Source organism: Coturnix japonica, chromosome 1 (assembly GCF_054131305.1).
Source record: "Coturnix japonica strain WE chromosome 1, WE-NBRP24, whole genome shotgun sequence".
Taxonomy (NCBI): domain Eukaryota; kingdom Metazoa; phylum Chordata; class Aves; order Galliformes; family Phasianidae; genus Coturnix; species Coturnix japonica.
Genome location: NC_140663.1, coordinates 92,177,097 through 92,202,476, shown reverse-complemented (window position 1 = coordinate 92,202,476; position 25,380 = coordinate 92,177,097). Strand labels below are relative to the sequence as shown.

Genomic DNA, 25,380 nt, shown 5'->3' with positions numbered 1-25,380 from the left:
ACAAAAATGAACTCTGTATCAAAGCAGCAAAAACAGGAAACCTCAAGCACAATGACTGAATAAATACTCACCAAAACAAATACTGAGGATGAACACAAAATGGATTAAATTCTGCAAGTGAAGCAATTTACACTGCAGCATCACAAATTCTGTTAACACACAGTTAGTTCTTCAGGTTATGTAGAACAATAAAAGAAACAGGATTTTGCTATCTCGGAAGGTATCCATTTCATTCACTCTAAGCCAGTGTCCCCAGACACTGGTAAAAACTAATGAAGCCTACTCTTCTGAGCATCGTATCACTATATGTAGTATAAAGGGAGAGTTTTGTTTACTGCTTATTCATTTATTTATTAAAGCACAGCTAATTAAATTTGAGCCTTTCACCCTGGACAGCTTTGAAAGGTTGAGGAAAGAAAAATCCTTTTGTTTTAGCATAATAACATTGTCAGTTAAACTCCTCCCTTGTGATGAAATTAGGAGAGGGAATATTTGGCCCTGGTAGATAATTATGACATTCATAAGCTCTCAACACAAGGGGGCTGGGAGAAGGGGCTGCTGTCAGCCACTTGTTTTTCAAACTGCTTCGATTTTCTGGAATGGAACAAACACATCACAGTTTCCTCGCCTCAGTCTTAGACAACAGCACTTCACATTGAAGAAGATTCAGTCATTTTTCATGACATCTACTGCAGCTACATACTGAAAAATACATACCCTCAGCCTAAGACTTCCTGTATTTCTGAAGCAAATGATCCAAATCTTATTACTGGGGTTTTCTTAACTGTCCAAATTCTTCTTTATCCCCTCTTCAACAAAAGTAAAAAAGGAAAAAATAAATCATAATTACCATAAATCAAGAGGATAAGCACCCAGAACATTTGGAACAGCCTCTAAGATTATTTGAATTATCTCAAGGCATGTCAAGATTACTTGGAGGAGGTGCCAAGAAATAAAATAATACAGAAAGCAATGATAAACCCCTGACCAAGTCTGTGCTTATCTTCAAAGCAATTGCTGCAGAACATCCCTCTCCCCCTACCAACCCAAAATGCAATACCTTTCCCTACACAGATGTGTCTCCCACTTCCATTTGCTATCCCTCACTGTGCATTGAGGCTCTGTGACTATTTCCACAGCTTCTCCAAAAATCCTTCCCACCTTAAAGCAATTGTGCTCCATTCAACAGGGAAAAAATAAGTAAAATTAAAAAAAAAAAAAAAAAGGACTATTTCTTTTCTTTGACACTTATAACTTATTATCAGTATTAGATTTACTCAGATTTCATTCATCTCTCTACTGTATCTGTCTTGCTATCATTTCTCGAACTCTGCTTAACTGCATCTCGAATGACACTCCATTACTTAACTCCTGACATTTGCAATAGGAAGACAGTGAAACTACGCGACCTTCCCATGCTGCAGTAATCACACTTTGCAAACCAGCCTTCTGCCGTTCCTCCGTTAGAGGAACCGGGTTCCTAAAACCATTACACTAGGGTAGATTGACAGGAAGACCCAGTGATGCTTTTCCATTGCCAACCCAGCGCTAGCTGCGCTGGAAAGCCTCCGGACTGCTTCTCAATGGCTAATCTGGAAAAAAGCCGAACTCGTCCCGAGGTGGCAAAAGCAGAGAAGTATTGCTCTACAAACGGTGAGCATCCGGTGGCGTCTCACTACTTAACACCGAGACAAAATGTCTGCACGGTAGGAGGTTCGGAGACAAGTACATCGAAGGTGGGGACGGTCGCAGCTGCGGTCTGAACCCCAGACCACCCCGCTCAGGCGCAGCTCCGTGTGTAGCCGGACGGCGTCCAGCCGAGGCTCCCAACCGCGGTCCAACACCCCCTCGACTCCCCCCCCCCGTCCGCCCGCCCGGCACCCCGGAGCTCAGCGCAGGGCAGCGCCCGGGGCCGACGACCGCGCGTCGCCGTGGAGCTTTGGCTCCCCCTGCTGCCGGGCGCCGGCACGGCCCGAGGGGCGCTCCCCGCCGCTCCCACGCGGAGCTCCTCTCACACCGAGCGCGTTTTCTTTTTTATTTATTTATTTTTAAAATTATTTTCCCTGACACCTCCTCCTCCAAGAAAGAAAGAAAAAAAAAAAAAGAAAAAAGCCGCGAGCTGCCGCCCACCCTTCCCTCGGGCGCTGCTCTCAGGTGTTCGGCGGCTGCCGAGACCGACCAACGCTGAAACTTGCTTCAACACTTCGGAGCACAGCGAGCAGCCCTGGCAGAGGGCACCGCGCACCACGGCCGCGCTCAGCCGCCTCCTCAGGCGGGGCTGAGCCCCAGGTAACCACGCAGGTGACAGCCACCCGAGCCTCACTATTTATCTGGCATTAAAGCATCACGGCGCAGCGCCCCGCACACCTGCCCCCGGGAGCGGCTCCCTACGGCCGCCTGCCTCCCCGCAAGCACCTACAACGGAACCCACGCTGCCTCCGCCTCACGCAGACGCGGATTTTAAAGCGCGATCCCACAAATGATTCCTTATTATTATTATTAATTTTCCTTAATTGGTTTAAATTCCCTCCCACATTTATCTCCGAGAAAAAAAGAAAGCACAATCCGGAGCGGCGAAGTGCGCGGAGCGCCTCGCAGCTTTTCCCCCCTTCCTTCTCATAAGCGATTCTCTGCGCGCCTCGAAGACCGCTAGGAAAGGGAGGGGCGAGGGAATGGAACAACTTTGAGATCCGCTTGAATTCGGCTCTCGGGTGACACACCGCTTTTTCTTTCCCCTCCTTCCCCAGTTGCACGCTAAGCTGAGTGATGGAGCGCGGATACGGCGTAGCAGCGATAATTCGGCGAGGAAAAAAAAAAAAAAAAAAAGAAAAAAAGAAAAAATATATAGAGATAGACAGATACACACACATACATATATAGAAAACCCTGCTCCTACCTTGCCCGCTACCGAGGAGCAATCCGAGCAGGTACAGAGGCAGGAGGCTCATGTTCAGCAGCTGCCGCCGGCGGACAGTCCCAAGTTGGAGGTGCCCGCACCGCACAGCGCCACCCGCCAACTGCCGCCCGCACGGCGCCGCGCCGCACTATATCGGGAGGCAGCGGCACCGAGCAGGAGGCGGGCACACGGCGGACCGCGCGGATCCCTCCGCGACACACTAAACCCAAGCACCGCCGGGTGTTTCCTCCGCCGAGCTAAGTGGTGGAGGACAGTGTGCTGCCTGCTTCCTTGTCGCCGTGCTCGGTGACAGCCTGACCGCCGTGGCCCCACCGGGGCTGCTTTGGAGCCTGAGGGGCGGCGGGTAGATGTGGGCAGCCCGCACGGTGAGCCGTGCCATGCCGCCCTCGGCGCTACCGCTCGGAGGCGGCGCGCTGCGGGACACTGTGTGGCTGGCTGCATCTCGCCGCCGTGTTTTCAGAGCGTTGTACGGTCTGCTGGCCCTCCACGTATTGAGTTTTATTAGTACGGAGGGAGAGAATGCCCCTGCTATTCACGGCTGTGTGATGCCCCTGCTGTGTGTGGGAAAGGAAGCCAACGGAAAGTAACTCGCTTACCTTTACTGTACTTCAGTGCTGTCTGGCTAAGAATCTTACTTGGTAACAAATAAAACCCCGCTTTCAAGTAAGGAGATGGATTTCCATCCAGAGGTAATTCTTTGCCTCGCATTAATTAAGCCGTGGTCTCCAGAGCAGCCTCTATAAATTTGCAGCCGTGCCACCTGTGTGATACGTGAGAGGAGACAGAAGTGGATTTATATTAATGTCGAGCGGTGCTAGCAGTTAATAAAAGATTAATCCAAATTAGCAGACCCCTAATAATTTCTTTTATTATTTTATTATTTCTTTTTGCCCTTTTCATCAGGATTTGGGTTTAAGGAGGGGGGAAGGGAGACAAATCCCTCAGCTTGAATTTTGATGCACAGTCGTCTTACAAAATTAGGAGATGTGGGAGGAAGAAATGAGACGCTCAGCAGGTCTTTCTGGGATGAACAAGGCACGCAGTGAAACTGGGAGTCTTTCCTCCAGAGAGGATGTTTTAGGATACTCAGAGACATGCACTGCAAGTACTGGTTGAGGGCTGTCTGCTGTTTCTTAGTGAATCTGTGGGACGTCCCTCAGGACTTACAGCTTGACAACATCACAAGGAACCCTGCTCTTGAAAGTGAAGGTGTTTTCAGCCTATTATAAAAATGAACAGATTAGCTTTCAAGTACCTGTTGATGGACATGGAACTGCGATTCCTCACTTAGTTTTGGAAATCCAAAATGAGTCAGCTTTGGTTGAACCTTTTAGGTGACAAAAGGATTTCTACTTAGAGCCATTCTGCTGGATGTCTCCCGGACATCTTTAGTTAGAGTCCTTAGCCCAGGTTCAGGAAAATGCAATGAAAAGAGGCTTTTTGGTGACCGTTTTCCCATCAGATAAAAATAGTATGTCAGCCACAGCGCCCAACTGCAGAAATAGACATCATTAATGAAGCAATACAGAAAGATTGAATCAAATATCATGCAAAAGCCTTTAAGGAAATGGAAGTCTTACTGGACAGAAATCAAGAAACCTTCACTATGAAGTATTGTCAAATTTATCTTTGGTTTCATTCTGTTTGGAACATTACCATCAACAACAAATATGGTATTAACCTAGACTGCTTTAGTTAATGGCCAGAGGTAATGCAGAAACACCTTGGTCTCCACATGTCCATAGACATGAAATCAGTGTACAGCAGGCATCCCACAGACAATATAGAAGGAAGTAGGTAAACTGCTTTCCCATAAGAAGTACACATAATAGGAAGAATGCTACTGTGATAAATCTTCATCACTGAAGGAGGAGGCAGCAGCTGGTTTGTCCATCAGTAGACACAGAGGTCCAGGTGTGCTCATACGTATCATCTTTTACCTGGTGGATATGTTGCAGGGATCCTAAGACTATGGAGTGGGTGGAAGGAGAGGAGATAGGGGGAAAAATATGTAAGTATGCAGAGTCTCATTATTACTTACTGAAAACTCATTTATTTTTTTTACATAAGAAGAATTTCAAAATGTGTATCACACTGAACCAGAGCAGCAGATCATGCTGAGGTCATGCAGTCAGAGATTAGAAAGACGCAGAAAAAGTGCTCAGGTTTTCTGCCATCCATGTCTATATGAGTCTATAATCTGTTTGTGACCATACTTTAAATGAACCAAAAGATGAGCACTTCAAAGTGTTGTAAGACACTAATTCGTGTCAATGATACGACTGTAATGTTCTCCATTCTTTGTATAATGGTATTTTTCTTTAAAGATGATGCTGTTTACTGGGGGAAACCTGACAAGGAGTTATGTGGCTGTGCTTATACTAGGGAATTAGAAGACATTTATGGATAATAGCACATGTATAACAAACATAGAATCAGTTAGGAGAAGACCATCAGACATAATGGCAGAAAGCAAATACGTTTTCATGCTATGATTGTTTTTGAACAACCATTTCAGAAATCAGCTGCTCTGAGGAGCATCTCATATGAACTGCCAAGGGATGTATCTTCAAGAGGAGGGTTCTACCCAGGTGGATGTTTCAAAGGTGGGGGCATTAACTTTGACAGATTCTTGAAGCAAATTAAAATACAGAGACTGAAAAGCCTTGCTGGAAGAATCTCAGGGAGAACAAGGGAAAATATTACATGATATTATACACACTTTTTATTAATACCACAGATCTACTTCACATCTATGACTAGTTCTATACCACACTCAGAATCAAAGTGATATCTGTAAATACAATGTTTGGTTTTTTTCTTACATTCAGTATTCTCCAGCTTTTACCACTGTGCTTTCATACACAACTTTTCTACTAAAAAGTTTCACTACCTGTGAAATTAGCAAAAAGATAGAAAGATACCAAGAACGCTCTTTTTCCCCATATAAATTACTTGTTTAAATCAGTGTGATTGCCTATACAGTAGCCTATCAACTGGTATAAATAAATGTGTCAGAAATGAGGCTCTGGTAACAAAACTGTTTTAAGCTTTCATCACTTCATTTAAGTCAGTTTAGAAGAGCTGGGGATCCATAAACTTCCTGTGACTGAACTTGTTTACAAAGACCCATATCCATGGTGTTTTTGCAGTCTAAACAGGAATAGCAAGGATTACTTTATTTTTAAATTGATTGATGATTGCATGTTTGATGCAAATGTAATTAAATAGAGAAATTTAAATCTTAGCAATGATTTCATAATGGATATTTATACTGAAATACACGTTTCCCTGTGGACACCCAAGTTGCCAAAGGGTCCATCTGGATTTGCTTACTTGTCTTAAATAAACTGAAGTGTTAAGGAAGTGCCTTAAAGTTAGGGGTTTTTTTAGGGGGTTGTAGGTTTGTGACACAGTTACAAAGAAAACAAACAAAAAGAAATAACTGGTAAACAGCTAGCAGAAACTGGATGCTCTAGAGCATCCATCAAGTACTTTCTGGACAGGAAAGGAGAGAGAAAAAAAAAAGACAAAAGGAGAAAAAAAGAAAACAACAACCTTCTAGTATCTTGCACTTGCAAGAAAACGCCTTCTGCAGACATTTAGGGTAATTTTCAGAGGTGCTCATTGAACCAAATTGCTGATCATCTCCAAAGTGAGTAATTATCCCAAATAGAATGTGTTCCTATGAACGTTGAAAGCACAATTAAAGTGGCACTGGGATAAATTATACAACAGTGAATAACAGCATTGTCGTGGTGAGGAAATGATGCACAATAAACAAAAGGCAGTTTCATAAGTGTTTGCACCACTATTATGTTTCAAGTTCTTAACATCTTATAAAGACTTCTATAAAAATCTAAAATTACTAACGTTTTGGATTAAAATTTTATGAGAAAAAGTAAAAAATGTTTCCATTCTCTTTCAAGTGGCTTTAAATAAAGAATTCTCCTTCCCGTTAGAGAAATATAAAAAGATCTTGAGATTACTCAGATGCTGAGACTCATGGATTTTGTGCAAGGAAGATAAATTCCTGTACCACTCCTAGAATTGAATAATGACAAGTGCATGTGTGAAATTATTTTTCCAGGTAAGCTGACTGCTTAATTCTAAAAGATAGCAAGGTTGCTTGAAGTACAGTGTGCTAATTTGGTTACAATATAAAACATTGTGCTGACAAAAGAAATCAATACAATGAATTTATATGTCTGAGGGAAATATTGTAGTGCAGCAAAAGTAGTATTTAAGAGATCAGAAAAGGTGGCTTGCCTGAATTCTGAAGGTAAAAATTTTTGTATCTTCCAGGTTACCACATTTCTAGATGTATGACTTTATTCCTCAACTCCAGTCAGTCACTCAAATAGCCACAAACTCTCAACAGTCACTGTCAGCTTCAGATGTGTGTGGGGGGTCATGGACACTGATTATTTCACCTGAAAATGAAGCTGACAGTGCTAGGGGTGGTGCTCCACTTGGCTCAAGTGTAACTGCTCACATAGTCAGCAACATGGCATTTGTGTACTTTACCTTTGTTATAGTTTGCTTGTTATCTACACTCTGCTACATTTTTTTTTTTCCTTTTTCATGCTAGCACCCCTTTTTTAATATTAGGTAGACATTTCTTTGTGAATATTTTATTACGGTAGCACTGAAGATGAGACAACAGCAAAGTTTGTTGTCCCTAACCAAGATGTACAGAAGACACATACGTGGAGTAGCAAAGAATGGTTGCTACATGGCAAGACTTTGAACAACAGATGATTTTAAAGTGATTGGGTGCAAAACACAGAACGCTTTTCTGTGACTGTGGATCTTGCTTCCAGAAGTGCTTGTAGTTATCATAAATTTCAGAGACATTTGGAACAAAATGTAAATCACACTTATTCAGCCATCCATACTTTCATTAACAGCAAACACCAAAAACATTAAAACCCAGACCAAAGAAATAAAAAAGTTATCTCCAGAACGTGAAATTAGAGCTCAAGTAGAAATTAGAAAGCTTATGAACACATTTGAGTTACAGTTCTGATGCTAAATGTGCCACACATTTAAAGCTCTGTCTGGATAAAACAGAGTGTATGGGATTCACAATTGGACAATCCCAGGTCCATCTCGCTGTCCCATTTCTTATCGGAACCAAACAACTGCTGACTTACACCATATACAAATGAGAAAAGAGGTATGATGGCCAATATGAGGAATGTCAGCAGACAGTGAAATCTTTGTGGAGGACTTAGATATACATAAGACTAGGATATGTTGTTTAAGTATATTAATTTATCCATGTGCTTAAAGAACTAGGCACATAACTCCAACTGTCAACATAAAGGAAAGGTCTTGCTAAAAGAGTTAAGCTGTGAATTTAGACTGTTAACTAAACAATGATTTAAAAGCTGAAAGATTGTAGATTTTGACTGCATGCTGTTATAAAGGAATGTACTCTTAAAAAAAAAAAAAGCAGACACTCACCTTTTAATTTAATTTGAGACCTACAACTTCAGAAGTTCTTATTCATGTGCAGACATCTGTTCCTTTGCTGAAATATTCTGAGCTCCTGACACATCCTAGCATTTTGATATAGCGAACAGTTTAGAAGGGTAGCTGTGTTGGCTACACAGCATTTCCTTCACTTTTAAATTGATGAATTCTGAAAGATAGGAGTTCTCAGTTTGGTTCCTCTAAACACTGCATTATAACAATAAACATCCTGCTCACAAACACTTCTTTTGGTTTTAACTTGTTTAGATTTTTGTTTAGATCAGTGTAAATAATGAAAACTTTCTAATAAATAACCACTCCAGTTGGAAAACATTAAGGTGTTATTAAGTCTGTCTTAGACTTGTGGGGAGAGTCCTGTATTGTTAATCAAATCTATGTTATCCACAGTACTTAATGCTTTGAAGATGCCTTTTCACTGTTTTTCATGAAAAATTCTTTTTTTCCCATAAAAACAATGTGGTACATCAAGATTACGGAACAGCTGAACTTGTATGCACTAAATATTCTCAGAGGAAAAAAAAAAAGTCATAAGACATACTGATTAGAAAAACACTGAAATTAAAAATACCTAAAATAATAACGTACTTGGTTTCACAACACATTTGCTTGTACCTTTTTATAAACTGTTTATTTGTAGACAAAATTATAAGTAAACAATAGTGTGAAAAATATTTTTTTCTATCAAATTTTTCTACCAATTTTAGCAGAGTTAACATTTGTCTGCTTTTGAGATTACACAAATAGCTATTTTAAAGTGGTAGCTTGTAATTTCAGAGGAAGTTTTATCACGCAGGGACACCAACTCCATAGGATTAGCAAGCTGAAAATTTCAGAAAGATTCAGCTAAAGAATGATGTTAAAAATTGTAAGGTGGAATAATACAAAGATGGTAAAAGATATTCAAAAGGTTATCTACAGGGAAAAACTCACCAATAAGGATGCCTTCACTAGGAAATACTGAAGCAATCTCCACCAGGGAGCAATCTCCAAGAGATACTGCCTTAGTAGTGGTCAGCCCTTAAATGAGGTCTAGAGAAGGTGGAGTCAAGCTCCTTCTGGGAGCACAGCTACATTACTCTCACCTGTGCCCCTGCAGCTGACCTGACACTTGCCTCAGCTGTTTAATCAGAGGTTCAGGCTGTGATTACCAATTTCCCATACAAAAATGTATGAAGGCCTAAATTTTCCTGGCTGACTGTTTTGTGTGAGCAGACCTCGGCCTTTGCAGATTTGTTTCTGTGAAAGCACAATTACATCTTTCTACTGAAATGCTTGTAATACAAGGCCCTCAAACATGGTCTAGTTTCCAGGTGTTTCAGTTTCCATTTTCAGGTGCACATGATGCATATGCATCCATTCAGACTCTTTAAACTTGATCTGTTCAACAGTGATAGTTTATTTGTGCCTCAAATCAGCTGGAAACACAGGAAATGAGATGAATACAGAAATCTGAAGTCAGGTCATCCTTCTAGCAATTTCTGTTGTAATTTGAATTCAGCAGTAAACGTTATCTTTAAAGTTGTAGGTAGAAGCATCTCAGCTTTAGATAAACTTGAAAATAAAAAGAACATTTGAAAATGTCTTAGATACCACCAATAACACATGATGCTGTAGAATACTTACAGCTTTATTTTTATTTTTTTGCAACAACTGTGCCAATAATAACACTGATGAAGTCATCAGTTATGTTTTTGACAAGCAAGAAAATCAGTGTACTGTGCATACTGCTGCTCTGTCTTGTACTTCATAGGAGAAAGAAAGGACAGAGGGTTTGAGTGTGATCAATATTTGTTAGATGAATGAGAGTTAGAAAGGGAGGAATATTATATATGGTGTTGATATTTTTTTTAATATTATTTTTCTCTAGGGTTTTGTGTTCATTTGTTTAACTTTGCAGATCAGCAGAACATAGCCCAAACCTATATCAAGAATTCAAAACTGTTTCAGGACTGCATTGTTCCCTATTCTTTCAGAAATATAGGGAAGTAAAACTGATGGGAGGTATGTGGAAATAGAGACTTGTATGTAACTCCATAGCACTGTCAGCTTTAGACCAAGGGCACTGACTAAAGTAAAAGTTATTTTTTGAATTGAGAATATCCCTTTTTGTTAGTAAAGTTCTTAAAGGATCCTACACCAGATTTTGGTCAAAGTTTAATTCACAGAACTGATGAGAAATTTACAGCAATGACAACACAAATAGATGGACATCAATCTGACCAGGGACAGCAATGCAGTAGTGTACTCTCAGCAAAGAAAGCCAACAGCCTCCAGCAGTGTTAGGCAAGGAGCTGCCAGCAAGCCAAGAGACGCAAACCTTCCTCTCTGCTCAACTCAGATGAGACACATCCAGATTGCTGGGTCCTGTGCTGAGACAATGGGATGTAGTGGTATGTGTCCAGCACAGGGCCATAAGGATCCATTCAGGGCTCAGAGCACCTGATATGTGTTAAAAATCAAGAGAACTGGGAGTACATGGCCTGTAACAGAGAAGGCTCAAGGAGGTTTTATCAGGACAGAAAAGATGAAGTCATTCTCTCTTTATTGGTGCCCAGTGATGGGGCAATGTGCACAAACTGAAATGTAGAAAATTCTATTTCCTATGTTTCTTCAAACTACACTCCTTCAAACTAAGAAAAAAATCTCTTATTTTATGAAGAATTTCCAACACTGTAACAGTGTGTCCAAGAAACTGTTGAAGTCTCATCCATGGAGCTATTCAAAATGTGACTGGACACAGTCTTGGACAGTCTGCTCTGTCTGACTCTTCTTTTTCAGTGGTGTTGGATCATAGGCTCTCAGAAGGTCCCTTTCTGCCTCATAAAGACTCCATGATTATGTGACTATCATGTGACTTCACAGATACAAGAGAAAGAAAGCTTTGAATCTTTCTGCAGTAGTTTCCTTTCTCTTAGCATCTTAGTTGCCTTGGGAACCTTTCCCCCCTATTGTCTGACTTCTATGTGGCTACAGATAGCAGCCACATAGGGCGTTAAGAGGCATTCTTAGTTTTTCTCATTTACATTATTTGCCAACTAAATCTCCGCTTGAAAACATTTAAGTACAGGAAACATGAAAGGGTTTATTCCTTTTTTTTTTTTTTTTTTTTTTTTTTTTAGTTCTTAATAGAATCCTTGTTGTGAAATTACCAACAGCAGTGTATATAATGATCAGCATGAGCTCTTGGGTTGCCTGTTGTATGTACAATGAGTTTGAAAAATAATAATAATTATTAATAAGCTCCCGGAAAACTGGCAATTATTTAAAAAATAAAAAATAAAAAGTAAAGAAAAAAGAATTACTCTGATTTAGTCTAGTCATACTATGCACTAGGAGTGTCACTTTAAAAAATGACTCATCAGTTAAGGTTGCCTGTAGCATCAATACTGGAATAATCTGAGGAGACTCTTAAGCAGATATCAGAACCAATATCCAGTACTTTTTACTTGCTCTCTTGAGATACCTCTAACCAGAGTAGTTGCTCAGTTCACTGATGGGGTAGGGCAATCAGCCTTATCCTATGTCATGTATGCTGCTGTATATTCAAACTCTTTTCAGGGTGATTTTCAGGCCAATAGTCACAGTCAATCTTTACACTGGCATCAATATCACAATTCATTTTCATTATTTCTATGTATCGTTTTTTAATTTACCCACTTTTTTTCCTTAAGCTCTTTGGATGAGTTTTTTATTGTCCTCGTGGTATTTTTCTTTAATGGTCCCTATTGTAATGTTGCTTTAGCACCCTTTGATACCCATAAAATATATATTTTGACTGCTACTTGTGATTGCAATTCATTATTGTTCGTTAGTTTTTAATTCTGCATATCATGTTTTGGACAGACTTTTAACATTGGCTGAGTGCAGAAAATATTTTTGTGCCCCAGGTTCTCATCCATGGTGCTGAAATGGCTACTGAACTGGAGCATGCACTATTAAAAAAATAACTTTCTGATGGCCCCAGGGTGCAAAGAAGCAGCTTCTTACTGTGTAACAAGAACAGGCGGGAAGCTCTCTGAACTGACGTTTGTGGAGGATATCATGGTGATTTTCATACAGCTCCTTTTCACATGCTGGAGTAGATGTGTAGCACATGAACACATAACAAATACGTTAGAAATCTTAATTGGCCACAGTATTAACATTTGTCAAAATATTTTAATGAATATTGCAACTGTGTTTGCTGAAATCTGATTAATATTACGCATGGCTTGAAGCTGAACTTCTTGCTAATCACACTTCACTTACTTAAACAGTTTCAAAAATGCCCATCCTGACAGCTGGTAATATATGGTACTATAGCATTATTACTTCAAAAATATAACATAACCTTTTCTGGTTATTTTATTGCTCTCGCTTTCAGCATTTCTTTTTGGGAGTCAGCTTGAAGGAGTTGTTTTGGATCAATGTTTTAATTCTGTTCAAAATGTGATTTGGAAATATGGGTCTGGATTTTGATTTCTGTGATCATGCAAAACCTCCTGTGGTCCATGGTGCGATTCCAGAATTTGTGCTACTCACAGTAAAGAAAATTTGCAGAGCTGAGAGGGGCCTTTTAATACAAAACTGATCCTATTAGTGTCAACAAAGCATGCGTTCTCTGAGGGATCCTCTGCCTTCAGAAGCTTTTAGAAGAAAAAGGAAAGGAAAGTGTTGGAGAATTTGCTTTTCCTTTTGTCCTTCCTGGAATATTTACAAGAATGTATTACTAAGACTTGCATGTAAAACAATGCACCCCCCTGTTTTCTGAGTACTGGTAGTGTACTTGTTTTCTTCTAATTTGTACATTCTTCATGGGGGAAAAAAAAAAAAAAAAAAAAAAAAAAAACGAAGGGCTGGGGGGGAAGTACCAAGCAGGTTCTCCTCTTTTTGCATTAGTTTGGAAACATTTATCTAACTGCTTTAAGTACCAAGTTGTACATCTCTATTTTTATAGCTATACAACTTTAAATAACAAAATAATAGGATGTCTTAAGCAGTACATCCATGATCTATGCACTCTGTAATGTTAAACTTTTATGTATGTTTGAAACTGCTGCAATATTTTCCCTTAAGTGTCTACAATTCAAGCAAAGCAACTGTTTCACTTTCCTGTGTGTACTTCTAGTTATATACTGAGGAACAAATTACTCTTAAATAACTAAATTTAAGTACTTGCCATCTTAGAGTTCGAAAACCCTCAAATGGAAAAACAGATACTCTTCCCCTTGAAAACTAACACACTGATTCATGTGTAGGAGGGAGGTACTCTTAAGCAGCTTAGGAAGGAAATTGACCTTCCATATGATTCTAATTGTTGTCAGATTGTGCTTTTGAGTTTTATTTCTGGAATATGGAGTTCTGTAATCTGGATCTGGTTTGTCACAAAAGTTCACTTTGTCTATTTTCTCTTTTCTAGCTTGAGCAGCACACTTGTAGTTTGCTTGGAATACAACTGCAAATTACGCAAGCTAAAAAATACAATTAGGCTGGAAAGGCCCTCTGGAGCTCATTTAGTCTGTCTACCCTTTTCTACTTCAAAAGCGATAATTTTAAAATTAAATCAGATTACTTAGAACTTTATCAGTGCTACAGAGGGATTGACATTCTTCTGAGTAGCAAACAGAAGACAAGCAGTCAGTAGAATTATATTCCGTTAAGTAAGAATCAGAAGACTGTTGTGCTCTGCATTGGAAGAAAGGTATTCTTGATTTTGTTGTGTTTTTTTTTTTTGTCTGTAAAGATATGCACATTTTGAAACATCTAAACACACAGTCTAATGTAGAAGCAAAGGAATTGCCACAGTAAAACAGAACATTTGTCCCTTTAGTTCTCTGTTATTTACCCACCTGCTGTCAACTCAATGGATGACCTCCACGCCAGCAGTTGATAGCCTGGTATTTGGCTATTACAAAAGCAATAGCTGATAATTAAATATATTCTTGACAGATTAATTCATTTTAAAAGTCTCTTTATGTTTTCAGCTTTTGCAAATGTTTACAACAAGAAGGTTGACAAAGTTGTACACAAAAATATTTCCTTTATTCATTCAGAATTTCATAAATCAAATTCTACCAAATATAAATAGCATCACACATAACATTATCTTTAAAGTCTAACTTTACTTTAACTCTGATTTATAATGCCTTCCACTGTAATGTGTATGTTAATGCAAAGGCGATATACTTTCTCTTTTCTGAAACTACTTCTGTTTTTAAATTGACCTATGAAAAATCAAAGGTATGCATATTGATAAAATAGTCAGATTTAAACAACCTTAAACAGCATCATGTTAAGTAAGGCTGATTATTAGAGGGCATCTGGGGGTATGATAGTCTCACAAACAGAGGAAACAAGCACTCCAGAATTATGATCAAAGAAGAATTCACAACAAGATAAAAGGAGCCTGACTTCTTCAAAATGCAGCTAAGTCTTAGCTGAGGTATTTTTTAACTCTTTAAAATAAGGAAAATATTTTTATAAGTGACATGTTAAAGAGAGAATAGATTATAAGCAATGTTTTAAATATTAGATTAAATTTATTTAAAAAAAAAATGAGTTAAGAATGTTATTTTAGTAAAACAGGTATAAAAACTTAGATAAAAAATAATCTGTTTCAATTAACAATATTAATTGGATGCCTAATATCTACAAATATTATAACACACACTTTGGCCACAAAAACTTCAGACTGGCGTGTAGAAGAGCTGGAACACTCCATCTTGTTTTAGGCAACAAAAAGAACAGAGTACCCACCATTCATGAGGATGTAGCAACCCAACGTAATTTCAATGCCTGTGTCTGATTCAGCAAATGGGCTTTTAACCTAATGTGATTTGTGCAAATGAAGGCTCATCTTAATTCCGGGATATTAATTCATTTTAAATGAAACATTAATATTTTGATTTAAAACAAACAAACAAACAAAATAACTGAATCAACTGCACAGCTAACATTATGGGGAGAATTCAGCATGTCAGCATTGGGTTGTAATCTTTATTATACTGTCTTTCCTCTGATGAATAATATGGCAAAGAAAAAAAATAGATACTATTCATTTCAACTGACTGTCCAGAAGTGAGGACTCATTTGTAAGGACAGCTTTTATTGTCAGAGATGAAAGAAACAGGAAGAAAATAATAAATAGTCTATTAAAACCAAGTTCTGTTTGCTCTTGGCCTGTTTGTGCCCTGCGACTGATTTTAATGATTCTTAGTATTACATATGAATAAGTTGTCTTCTCTGCTACATTCCTCTAATTGAAGACATTAATAAATTATAAAGAAACAAACATAATCAAATCCCAAATTACAAATTACCGATGATGAGGGGGAGAAAAAGAAGCTGCTACGAGATATTTTGTCTTTAATGCTTGAGTAAGAAAATGCACCTGTCACTCACTGTTGGGGTGATTTTCAAGAAAGTTCCCTAGTCACGCACTGCAACGTTGTTTTCCATCACACAGAATTTTCACATCCTGTTTTAAGGATGCTCTTCAATTATCAGTTATAGGAACGATCTGTTGAATTCCCTGAACTATGCGCTGAATGTTTATTTCTTGGAACTGTCTTTGGCTTTAGCATACAAACAAAACAGGTGGTTGCCAAAGGCATGAAAATATTTAAAGCAGCAAAGTGTTTACAGACTGCTTGAAAGAGAAACTGCACTCCATAAAGATTACTTTTTCTTTAATTTCTTCTTGGCAGTAAAAATCTGAATTAAAGTTGTTTTAAGGAGTGGATAGAGTAGTGAGAGAAAGAAAAGACAAGATATGTTTGTATACTCTTGTGTTTATCTGACACAGGATAGAATGATTCATTTTAAGTAGCATATCAATATTTCATTAGACACTCAAAAGCACAGTTTGTAACAGTAGAAATAAGTTGTACTTGCTTATTCCTTCTATTACCAAAGGTTTCTCTTAACAGAATACATGTCTATAACATAGCTTTATAGATATATTTCAGTCCTACATCTATTCAGCATTGATCTATTTAGATAGAGAGAAATGTGTACATATATTTGTTCCTCCATGTTCTCTTATATGGTAGTATGGTTACAGGTTTATATTTAGATAGATACATATTTCTATATGTACATACATAAGGAAGAATATGTTTGTATGAACATTCTTTCTCTCTAGATGTAGATTGATTCCTGGAAACAATAAAGTGTTTCTGGTGGATTTATTGAAAAGGACCTTCTTTGATCAGTTATATCTTTGAGAAAAGTCTGCAGCAGGATTGTACCCATAATTCAGTGTAGCTAGTAGTCAGACACATGGAAACTGCTCTTCATTTTCTGCACAGCGCCCTGTGAACCAGCTCAAATACCTAACAGATACCCCGAAACTATCATGCATGGGCAGAGATGTTCAACTTTAAGGTCCAAGATGATTTATACTTATCATTCTTTACACTTTCTCAAGATTCAGGAATACATTAATCCTGTACTCTAGAAAGTGATATACATGAACTTTGTCTTATCCTATATGAAACGCAGTATTGCAGTCAAATACTTAGAGATATTCAGAGAACTGTGGAGTCAGAGACACTAAGAAGAACCCTGCAAATTCTGCTTTAGATTTTTAAAAAGTTTTACAATGGGGGACAGCATTGTTGGATAGGGAAAGAGCAAATTCTCTTTATCTGCTTGGACTTGTGCAAAGCATTTGGCACTGTCTTTCATTGTGTCCTTGTCTCCAAATTGGAGACATGGATTTGGTGGATGGACCACTCAGTAGACAAGGAACTGGTTGGGTACTCACATCCAGAGAACTGTGATCAACAGCTCAATGTCCAAGTAGAAACAAGTGATGGGTAGTGTTCCTCAGGGGGTCAGTATTCGGTTGGCACTATATAACATGTGAACAACACATAGTTCAACAAGGCCAAGTGCAAGATCTTGAACCTGAGTCAGGGCAATCTCAAACAGAAATACAGTCTTGGATATAGACAGCAGCCATGAGGAGTGTTAATGGATGAAATACTCAAAATGAGCTAGCACACTGTGCTTGCAACCGAAGAAACCAACTGTATTCTGTGCTGCATCAAAGGAAGGTTGAAAGATGTGATTCTCTCCACTCTGGCAAAACCCCATATGGTGAACTGCTGGAGCCCCCAGCTAAAGGAAGATGTGAATGATCAGATAGCTGGCGAATCTCTCCAATGGAGAAACACTGAGTAATCTGGGGTTAATGAATATAGAGAAGGGAAGTATCTAGAGTCATTTTGTGTTGGCTTCCCAGTACTTAAAAAGAGCCTAGAGAAAAGATGGGCTGAGACTGTTTATCAGGGAGTGTAGTGACAGGACAAGAGATAATGAAAGGGTAGGTTTACATTAGATATAAGAAAGAAATTCTTCATTATGAGGATGCTGAAGCACTGGAGCAGGCTGTCCAAAGAAGTTGTGGATGTCTCCTTCAATGCCAGGTTGGGTGGGGCCCTGGGCAGTCTGATCTGGAGGTGACAACCCTGCCCATGGCAGGGGCATTGGAAATAGGTGGTATTTAAGCTCCTTTCCAACCAAACCATTCTATTATTCTATGATTCTAAGATTCCACAATTTTCTATATTATTTTGTAGCATTGCCATGGGGAGGTAACAGTTTTAGAATCAGTTATTCCTCTGTACTTCTAGGTTTCGAAGAGAAGAATACAAATCAAGCATTCTTACAAGACTGTAGCATTCTCACTAAAAGGGGAAGTGTTTCTCAATAACTGTTTTGATGAAATTTGTATACAAAATGTCGCATTTTTCTTTTGATTTGGGAAAGACAACCGTAACTGGGGAGACACACATGCAAACCAGATGAAAAAGCAGAAAGGGACAGTAAACAGCAAGCTACATCTTCAGTAGCTTGTGATACTGAATGATAGAATGATATTTCAATCCACCAGATACAAAGACTTAGCCCCAAAGTGACACACTGCAAAAAAAAATCAAACCCAAAATGTTCATAATTTAAGAGCTCTATGTGAAAAGCTAATCGAGATTTGTGGCCTTGGGGAACATCTCCCCGAGTCTGGAAGAGAATTCAATGGCATGTGATACTTTCCCAGGAAACAGACTCAAACAAAATGGGAGAACTGTTTTTTCCATCAAAGGTAGCAATCAAATATCTCCTTAGAATATGAACTCTAAACTCACATAAAAATATTTCTGTGGATTTTAGATTTTCTCTTGTTTTTTCATTTGCTATGTTATCTTTTGATAGGTTTAGTGGATGAGAGAAAGACTGCAGCAACTGGGAGAATAATTAATTCCTTAAGAGTGGATATTAAAGATTATTTATTTTTTTTTTTTTATTATTATTTTTTTTTCTATACAATATTGTAGTTTTCCTCTGGCTGTATAGCAGATATTCTCTCCATACCTACAAGTCCAGGTTAGGTGGGGCCCTGGACAGCCTGGTTTAGTGGCTGGTAACCCTGCCCACTTCAGGGGTTAGGAACTTTAAGGCCCCTTCCAACCCAAGTCATTCTATGATTTTATGATTCTGTGATACTTTTTACTACAGTTTTTCTTCCAAGCATAGGAAAATATCACAAGCTAGTGTATGTAGAAATAAGACTAAGAGATTAAGTTTTTTGCCTTTATTTTTCTTTCAGCATTCACATTTATGTTTCAGTGCACCAGTAACATATTATCTGTGTGTAATTCACATCACTGGTATGCATCAACTGCTGGGAAGCTACAGAAGGGATGCCATAATTGCTCAATAAAGACCTCAGTCTACACTTCTTCAGCTGAATCCAACTATTCAGTTAAAAATTGGAGTAGTATATTCAGCTAGATAAGTGCTAAAATTACAGTGAAAACATTTGCTTCTTCTCTCATCATCTTTTTGGGAAGACTTTGTCTAAAAAGAGTTAAGAGTTACATTTTGATACACTTAATCACTCTGAGGTAAAGTATGTGTATTTTGATTTTACCCTTCAGGGAGGATGAAAATTTCCTCTGTATGGATGACATAACTAAGCCATATAATATTTACTAATCAAAAACACCCTGGGCTAGGGGCTGCTAGTTTATTTGGTGTTTTATGTCATGGCTTTGTTTGTAAGGAAAGGTCCAAGAAACAATGTAAGTTTTTCTCCTTTCCATCACCCTTACTTCTCCAAAGGAGAAAGAAGTGTCAGGGGAGTTTTGGACAAATTTTAGAGCCTTAAAAATATGTATGAAATCTCTATTACATGACTACCCTAACAAGACTTTCAACAAGGTCAGGTAGTACCGCAGGAGATACATGCAGCTTATAAGGACAGAGAGCTATGTTGAAGAGTAAGGACCAATAAGTGTAAGTGGGAAGAAGACAGAAATGGACATATGGAACAATTGAAAAATGTAAATACTGATATTTGGTACCACACTTTTTGTTATGCTGTGGAAGAGATATGCTATGTTTATTCCCAAAATATAAAGAGGAAGCAAAATGACAGCAGAGGAAACATGAAAGTTAGTAGAGAAGAACCATTAATAATACTCAAAATCACCTAAACTGTAAACTGGCTTAGATACAATTAAAATGCAATTATTATTTTTTTGTTGTTCTCCTGAACTACCCAGTTTATTTATTAAAATATAGAAATAAAATTGCAAATCTAAAGTTCTGGAAAACCTAAAATTATCATCATCTCTAAGGTGTATGGTTGGAATCATATCTCATCTAGTAGTGAGAACAAGATAATTTTATTTGTGATCAAATGATCAAATCACAACTGAGTTTATAAATATTAAAAGAATTGGTTACATAAAGCTAAATTCTTTCAGGAAAAAGAACAGGTATTTTATGGGAAATTAGCAAGCAAGCAGTATCACTTCTGTAATGAAAGCTGTATTTTGTTTTAAAATATTAATGACATGTTGCAAAATCAAGACAATAAGATGGCAATTATTGCAGGTTTCTAGTATCTTGCAGAGCATTTCCTTGAACTGTGGTAACAAGCGATTAATGGCAGCACTGAATTTATTCATACAGGTGGAATGAAGAGATGAAGGGTTGGGGAATCTACTCATTTGGATAAATTTTCCACTTACTTTCAATTAATTGAACATGTAGAGCTTCCCATAATAACTTTTTTTTTTGTTTTTCAAATATTAGAGTTGTAAATGTATGCTGCCATATTTCATAAGATTCATATGCTGCCATGTTGAACGGGATAGTGATTATCCATGTCAGGCATTCTACTATTTTTCTTTTTCCCATTAGCTATTCCTGTAAGCAAACATAATTTTGGCAAGTTTGAACCATTCTGTAAATTAAAATGTTTCTATTTGTAAATATTTGCAAAATGGATACATATCCAACTCTGCGAGGCACTTGACAGCTAGTTTTGATCTTTACATTAGCTTGTGCTTTACTTTTTACTGTAATAGAGGACCCTCAGAATCCATTTCCTTCATTTTTATTGCCAAAGAAAAAAATACCAGGTCCTGACCTGTCTCTGTTACTGCTTTTGAAATATTTCTAATACAACATGTTAGCAAAGAAGTAGAATGAAATGTAGCAAAAAGCAGTTGTGAAGCCACACTCCTAAAGCTTTATAGCATTAGAACTAAGGCTTTTAGAATCCAAGGTAGCTTGATCCAGTATATAAAAAAGTAAATTTCTGATTATTTTTTTTAGGTGCTTTGTGTGTGTGTGGAAGAGAGCTAACATCTGAAGTCACTTTTTATACCACATCTAAGAAAATTATACGATATCATTTGTTGTATTGTGAGCTGAGGAAGCCAAAGGATGCAGCAGCGTGTGAAGCAGGAGGCATGGAAAGGGGCAAGCAGCTCTGCTGAGGGCAGCATCCCTGTGTCTGTACACTGAACAGTGGTGGTGAAGCCCTGCAGGACACAGTCCCCAGTACCTCCTTACTCCAACTAATTAACCTGTCTGAGTCTTCACCTCAACCTGGCTCCCAAGAGAGGACACAGCTCTGCAGGTTTGGCACTGTGGGGATTGTGAGGACTTCTCAGTGGGCTTGGGGGAGACGCATCCTTACCAGGAGATGGGTGCTGGTGTGGGAGCTGTATCCCCAGGCAGAATTGCTGTGGGAGAATGCAGCAGCCTGGTCAGCACTGGGTTGGAATAGAGTAGATGGATCTCTGTGTCCAATGTGCATCTTCTCTAGATCATACTGGTGCAAGAGTAGTCTCACTGTGGGTAGTTTGGTGAATGATAAAAGTCATCTGAAACCACCACAGCTGCTATTCATTTGCAGTTTATTCTCCAGCAAAAAAACTTTGCTTTCTATCCAATTGTAAGTGCTAAACCTTTTAATCTTTCTATACTGACACATTTGCTTTGTGCTAAGGAGATTAAAACTACTCAGTTCTGTAGATTGTGACATGCTATGTTAGATTTTAAGATACATTGCCAATATCTAACCTTTGCAATGTGTTTATTTTCTTCATGGCTTTCCTACAAGCAAAAACTCACCAAAAGGATCCTTTTTTTTTTTTTTTTTTCCTTTTTCCTTTTTTCCAAAACATGCAGTTCTCTCATTCATTTCTTACTGATTTCAAGAACAATTGATGAAATGGTTTAACAAAAACATATGAGAATAGATTTTACTTTAGAGATGGTAGCCTGTTTAATTTGTCACAGAGTATAAAAGCACAAAAGCTCTTTGAGAAGTGAGTGTTTACAGGCTTAATCAGTTTAAAATTATATAATTAGCCACATTATCCCAGTTGACTGAATCACAAAAATTACTGATGAGGAAAGCCTATTAGATTATTTTATTAGTCTCCCTGCAAAAGGAGGAGTACTTCTTAGACTGCTGCTCACAGTACTTTATTTTTAGTGGAGTTTAAAATACATTAGAAGAGGTGAATGTGTTTCAAGCTCTTAGGAAACTAACATGTAGAGTTCCACAACGCCAAATCTGCAGAATTCTATCAAAATATTCATTCAGTTTGTATGTATAGAGTTAAGTGAATTCAGTAGTATCCGATGATGACACTGGATTTAGCGCTGCATATAGAGCCTAAGAAACACTCTCTCCAGCTTTTCTGGGGCATTTTATTTGCAGTTAAAACATTGAAAACTGAAAATGAAAATGCATTTGCACAATTGTAAATGATAATACATTTGTGATCTGAATAAGGACAATGTACTATTGTCCTTATTAAACAAATAAGAAATGAAAAGAAGTAGAGGAGGAATTATGAAAATTCTGCAATGAAATTTTATTCCATAAATTCTAGAGATAATGTATACCTAAAGAAGTGCAGATAATTTCTTTTTTAGCTGCAGATGGTGTTAAAATATCATCAGATTCCTTAGATGCTTTGCACCAGACAGCCTTGTATTTTGGGATAATTTCAGATCAGGAGAAGTTGAAACGATTGTTCAGGAGCCTAGAGAGAGCTGGTGAGCTTAAGTTATAAGTTGTGACTCTTGCTGAACATTTTAGTGGCAGCATTAGCAGGTAGCGTGAAGCAGTATTCCAAATATATCTCAGAAACTACTGGTTTCAAATAAGGGATAAGGTTCTCATAGCTGACTAAGAAAATCTAAGTATCTCTACAGTTCCATCAGCAACTGTTAGACATAAATAAAGCATTAGGAAAATTCAGTAGAAGTGTCACTTCTTCATAGAAGGTGCTGTAATATTAAATACTGCTTGTTAAAACTTGAGTTAGAAAAGAGCAAGATTTCAAGGGAAAGTATAAGGAAAGTCTGAAAATACTTGGAAAAGAAGACAGTCTTTACTTTTACTGTTCAAACTCACGTAACTGTTGCACTGAATCATTTTCTAATCCTTGTAGAAAAGATCATGTGATGTTTCTCAACTGAAAAAAAGAAAAAAATGTTGAACAGGTGTCTTCAATGTTTAGAATATGTAAATAGAATATGTAAATATGACTCCAATTCACTCAATTTCTCTTCCAAACACATAAATGTCTTTTAGGTAACATCTCAATAATAGGTGTAAACATAAACAGTTTTGTGTTTTCCAAAATATTTCATCTTTCTCTTTAACAGTGAAGACCTATCTGTCACCCCAAGAGGGAAAAGTAAGCCCATTATCCTCCAAATATGAAGTCAGCACAGAAGGTATCTGCAGAAAAAGCTGAATTCAAATATTTTCAGGTGTGCTACTTGGAGAGAGACTGCGTACAGTAGCTAGTGACACCACTGACAGTTCAAACTTCTAAAAATAATTTCCATCACTTCTGTTATCAATGATGCTGGTGAAGCTATTACCTGACTTCCATTTGAGCTAATGTGCAAAGAAGGAAGATTTCAGAATGATGTACTTAAATACATAACATCATGTGGATGCTGCATGCCGGTGGACTCACTGCTCGAGAAAATATCATATAGCATTGCAATGTGTTTTCGTTATGCTAATTCTTTCTTGCCAGCTGTTTCTAGAGTACCTGCTATGTGTTGTAGAGATGTCGCTGAGCACTCATCATGTACAGTGATACAGGTGGTAAACTTCCTTGTTCTAAAATGTGTTTGTTTTTTTTAATCCACACATTACGTCAATGGAGCCTCTGTGCTAACCAAAGTAAACAAAATGACAATAAAGTAATTAATTTACAATAAACCTACAACATGTAGGCCCTGAAATAGCTTGTGATCTCACACCTGTAAATAATATTGTATGTTTCACTAAAATATTTGAAGAAGAGGAATGTGATCAGATTATCCTATATGACAGTGAAGAGTTGAATACAAGCTATTTATTACAAATGAAAGTGGAAACATATCAGTAAGAATGAACTATAAAACTTTAGCAGTACTAGAATGAAAGAAGTTCCTCCCCACTCCTACATTCTATCCAAATAAGTTGGGAGTCTATTGTATTTGCTATTCTACAGAAGTCTATTGTAACATTTTACAAGGTTAATGCATGATAAAAGATTCAAGAAAAGAATAGCAATATATATATATATATATTTATATAGTCCAGAGGAATGGATTTTAAAGAGTGAGAATGTATGCTTTATGCAATGTAAAACATTAGGTGTCTTTATAAGCATATCAGACTCTTCAAGAACATGAAAAAAGAAAAAGTAGTACTTGTTTAACATTTAGATTTTGTGACACAGCAAGGGAATGAAATGTTAATATACTGACTATATCCTTTACTTTTGTAAGTACATATTCATGGATTTCTGAAACCCTGCCCCCAGTAAAGTCACTTGCTTAGGTTTACATAGGAAGTCCTGCTAGGGAACGCCCAAAGACATTGTACAAAATCAATACAAGAACAAATATGTTTAAATATTCATGAATACAAATGCTTAATGGTACATAGCCTCAGTTTGGTCTGAAAATCAGGCAAGGATTCCAAGGATTTACTCTTTATATTCAAGAATGCACCAATTTCACAGTGAAGGGTTCATTAGAAATTCATTAGATTAGATGAATACAAGACTGCACAAATAACTGCATGCTCTGTGCTATTATGCTGTATGGTGACAGATGAGCAGTGAGAAAGCTGTACAACTGCTTTGTAAGGCTCACAACAGTCTGATAGTTGCAGTGGCTACAGAACCTAGATAACCTCAACGAGAAAGTACTATTTTCTAACATGTACATATAACACGTACACTCCTCCAAAAGGAACCACAGATTCAGCAGCAGTTCTTATTGTAAATACATTTGTTTTATGCAGATTTGTCAAGAACACACTTCTTGTTAAAATCTGTTTCTCCTATTTCAGATTCTTTTTGAGTAACTCAGTGATATGATTTATCTGTGGAGTTATTCCTATGTACCCTCTTTGTAAAGGCCTGAAGAGTTTGAAATGCAGCTGATAATGGTTATAAAATTACAATTAAGTCACAAGATAAAATATAAACACAAAAAATTCATCTACACACGGTATAACATTATGTACATTATGGGTTTATATGGATGAGAGAGTCTTGTCCTAGCTTTCTATATATTATAATTCTTTCTACATTTTTTCTAGTACTTACAACTTTGCTCAATAATAAAAAAGGGAGAGCTTAGGGTTGCCAGTGTATTTT

The 25,380-nt window shown here is 37.8% G+C and overlaps 1 protein-coding gene across 2 annotated transcripts in view; it reads right to left on the bottom strand.

Annotated features, from left to right (window-relative positions):
- Positions 1-3,022, bottom strand: part of NCAM2 (neural cell adhesion molecule 2) — a 240,044-nt gene extending 237,022 nt beyond the window's left edge. The window contains exon 1 of one of the 2 annotated variants that reach the window (XM_085547739.1): positions 2,897-3,022. Coding sequence is in view for 1 of the 2 variants with exons in the window: in XM_015880697.3 (XP_015736183.3) it covers positions 2,897-2,948 (52 nt within the window). In the remaining variant the exon portion in view is untranslated. The remainder of the gene's footprint in view (positions 1-2,896) is intronic. The other variant, XM_015880697.3, reaches the window with a different exon arrangement.
- Between the last annotated feature and the right edge of the window lie 22,358 nt (positions 3,023-25,380).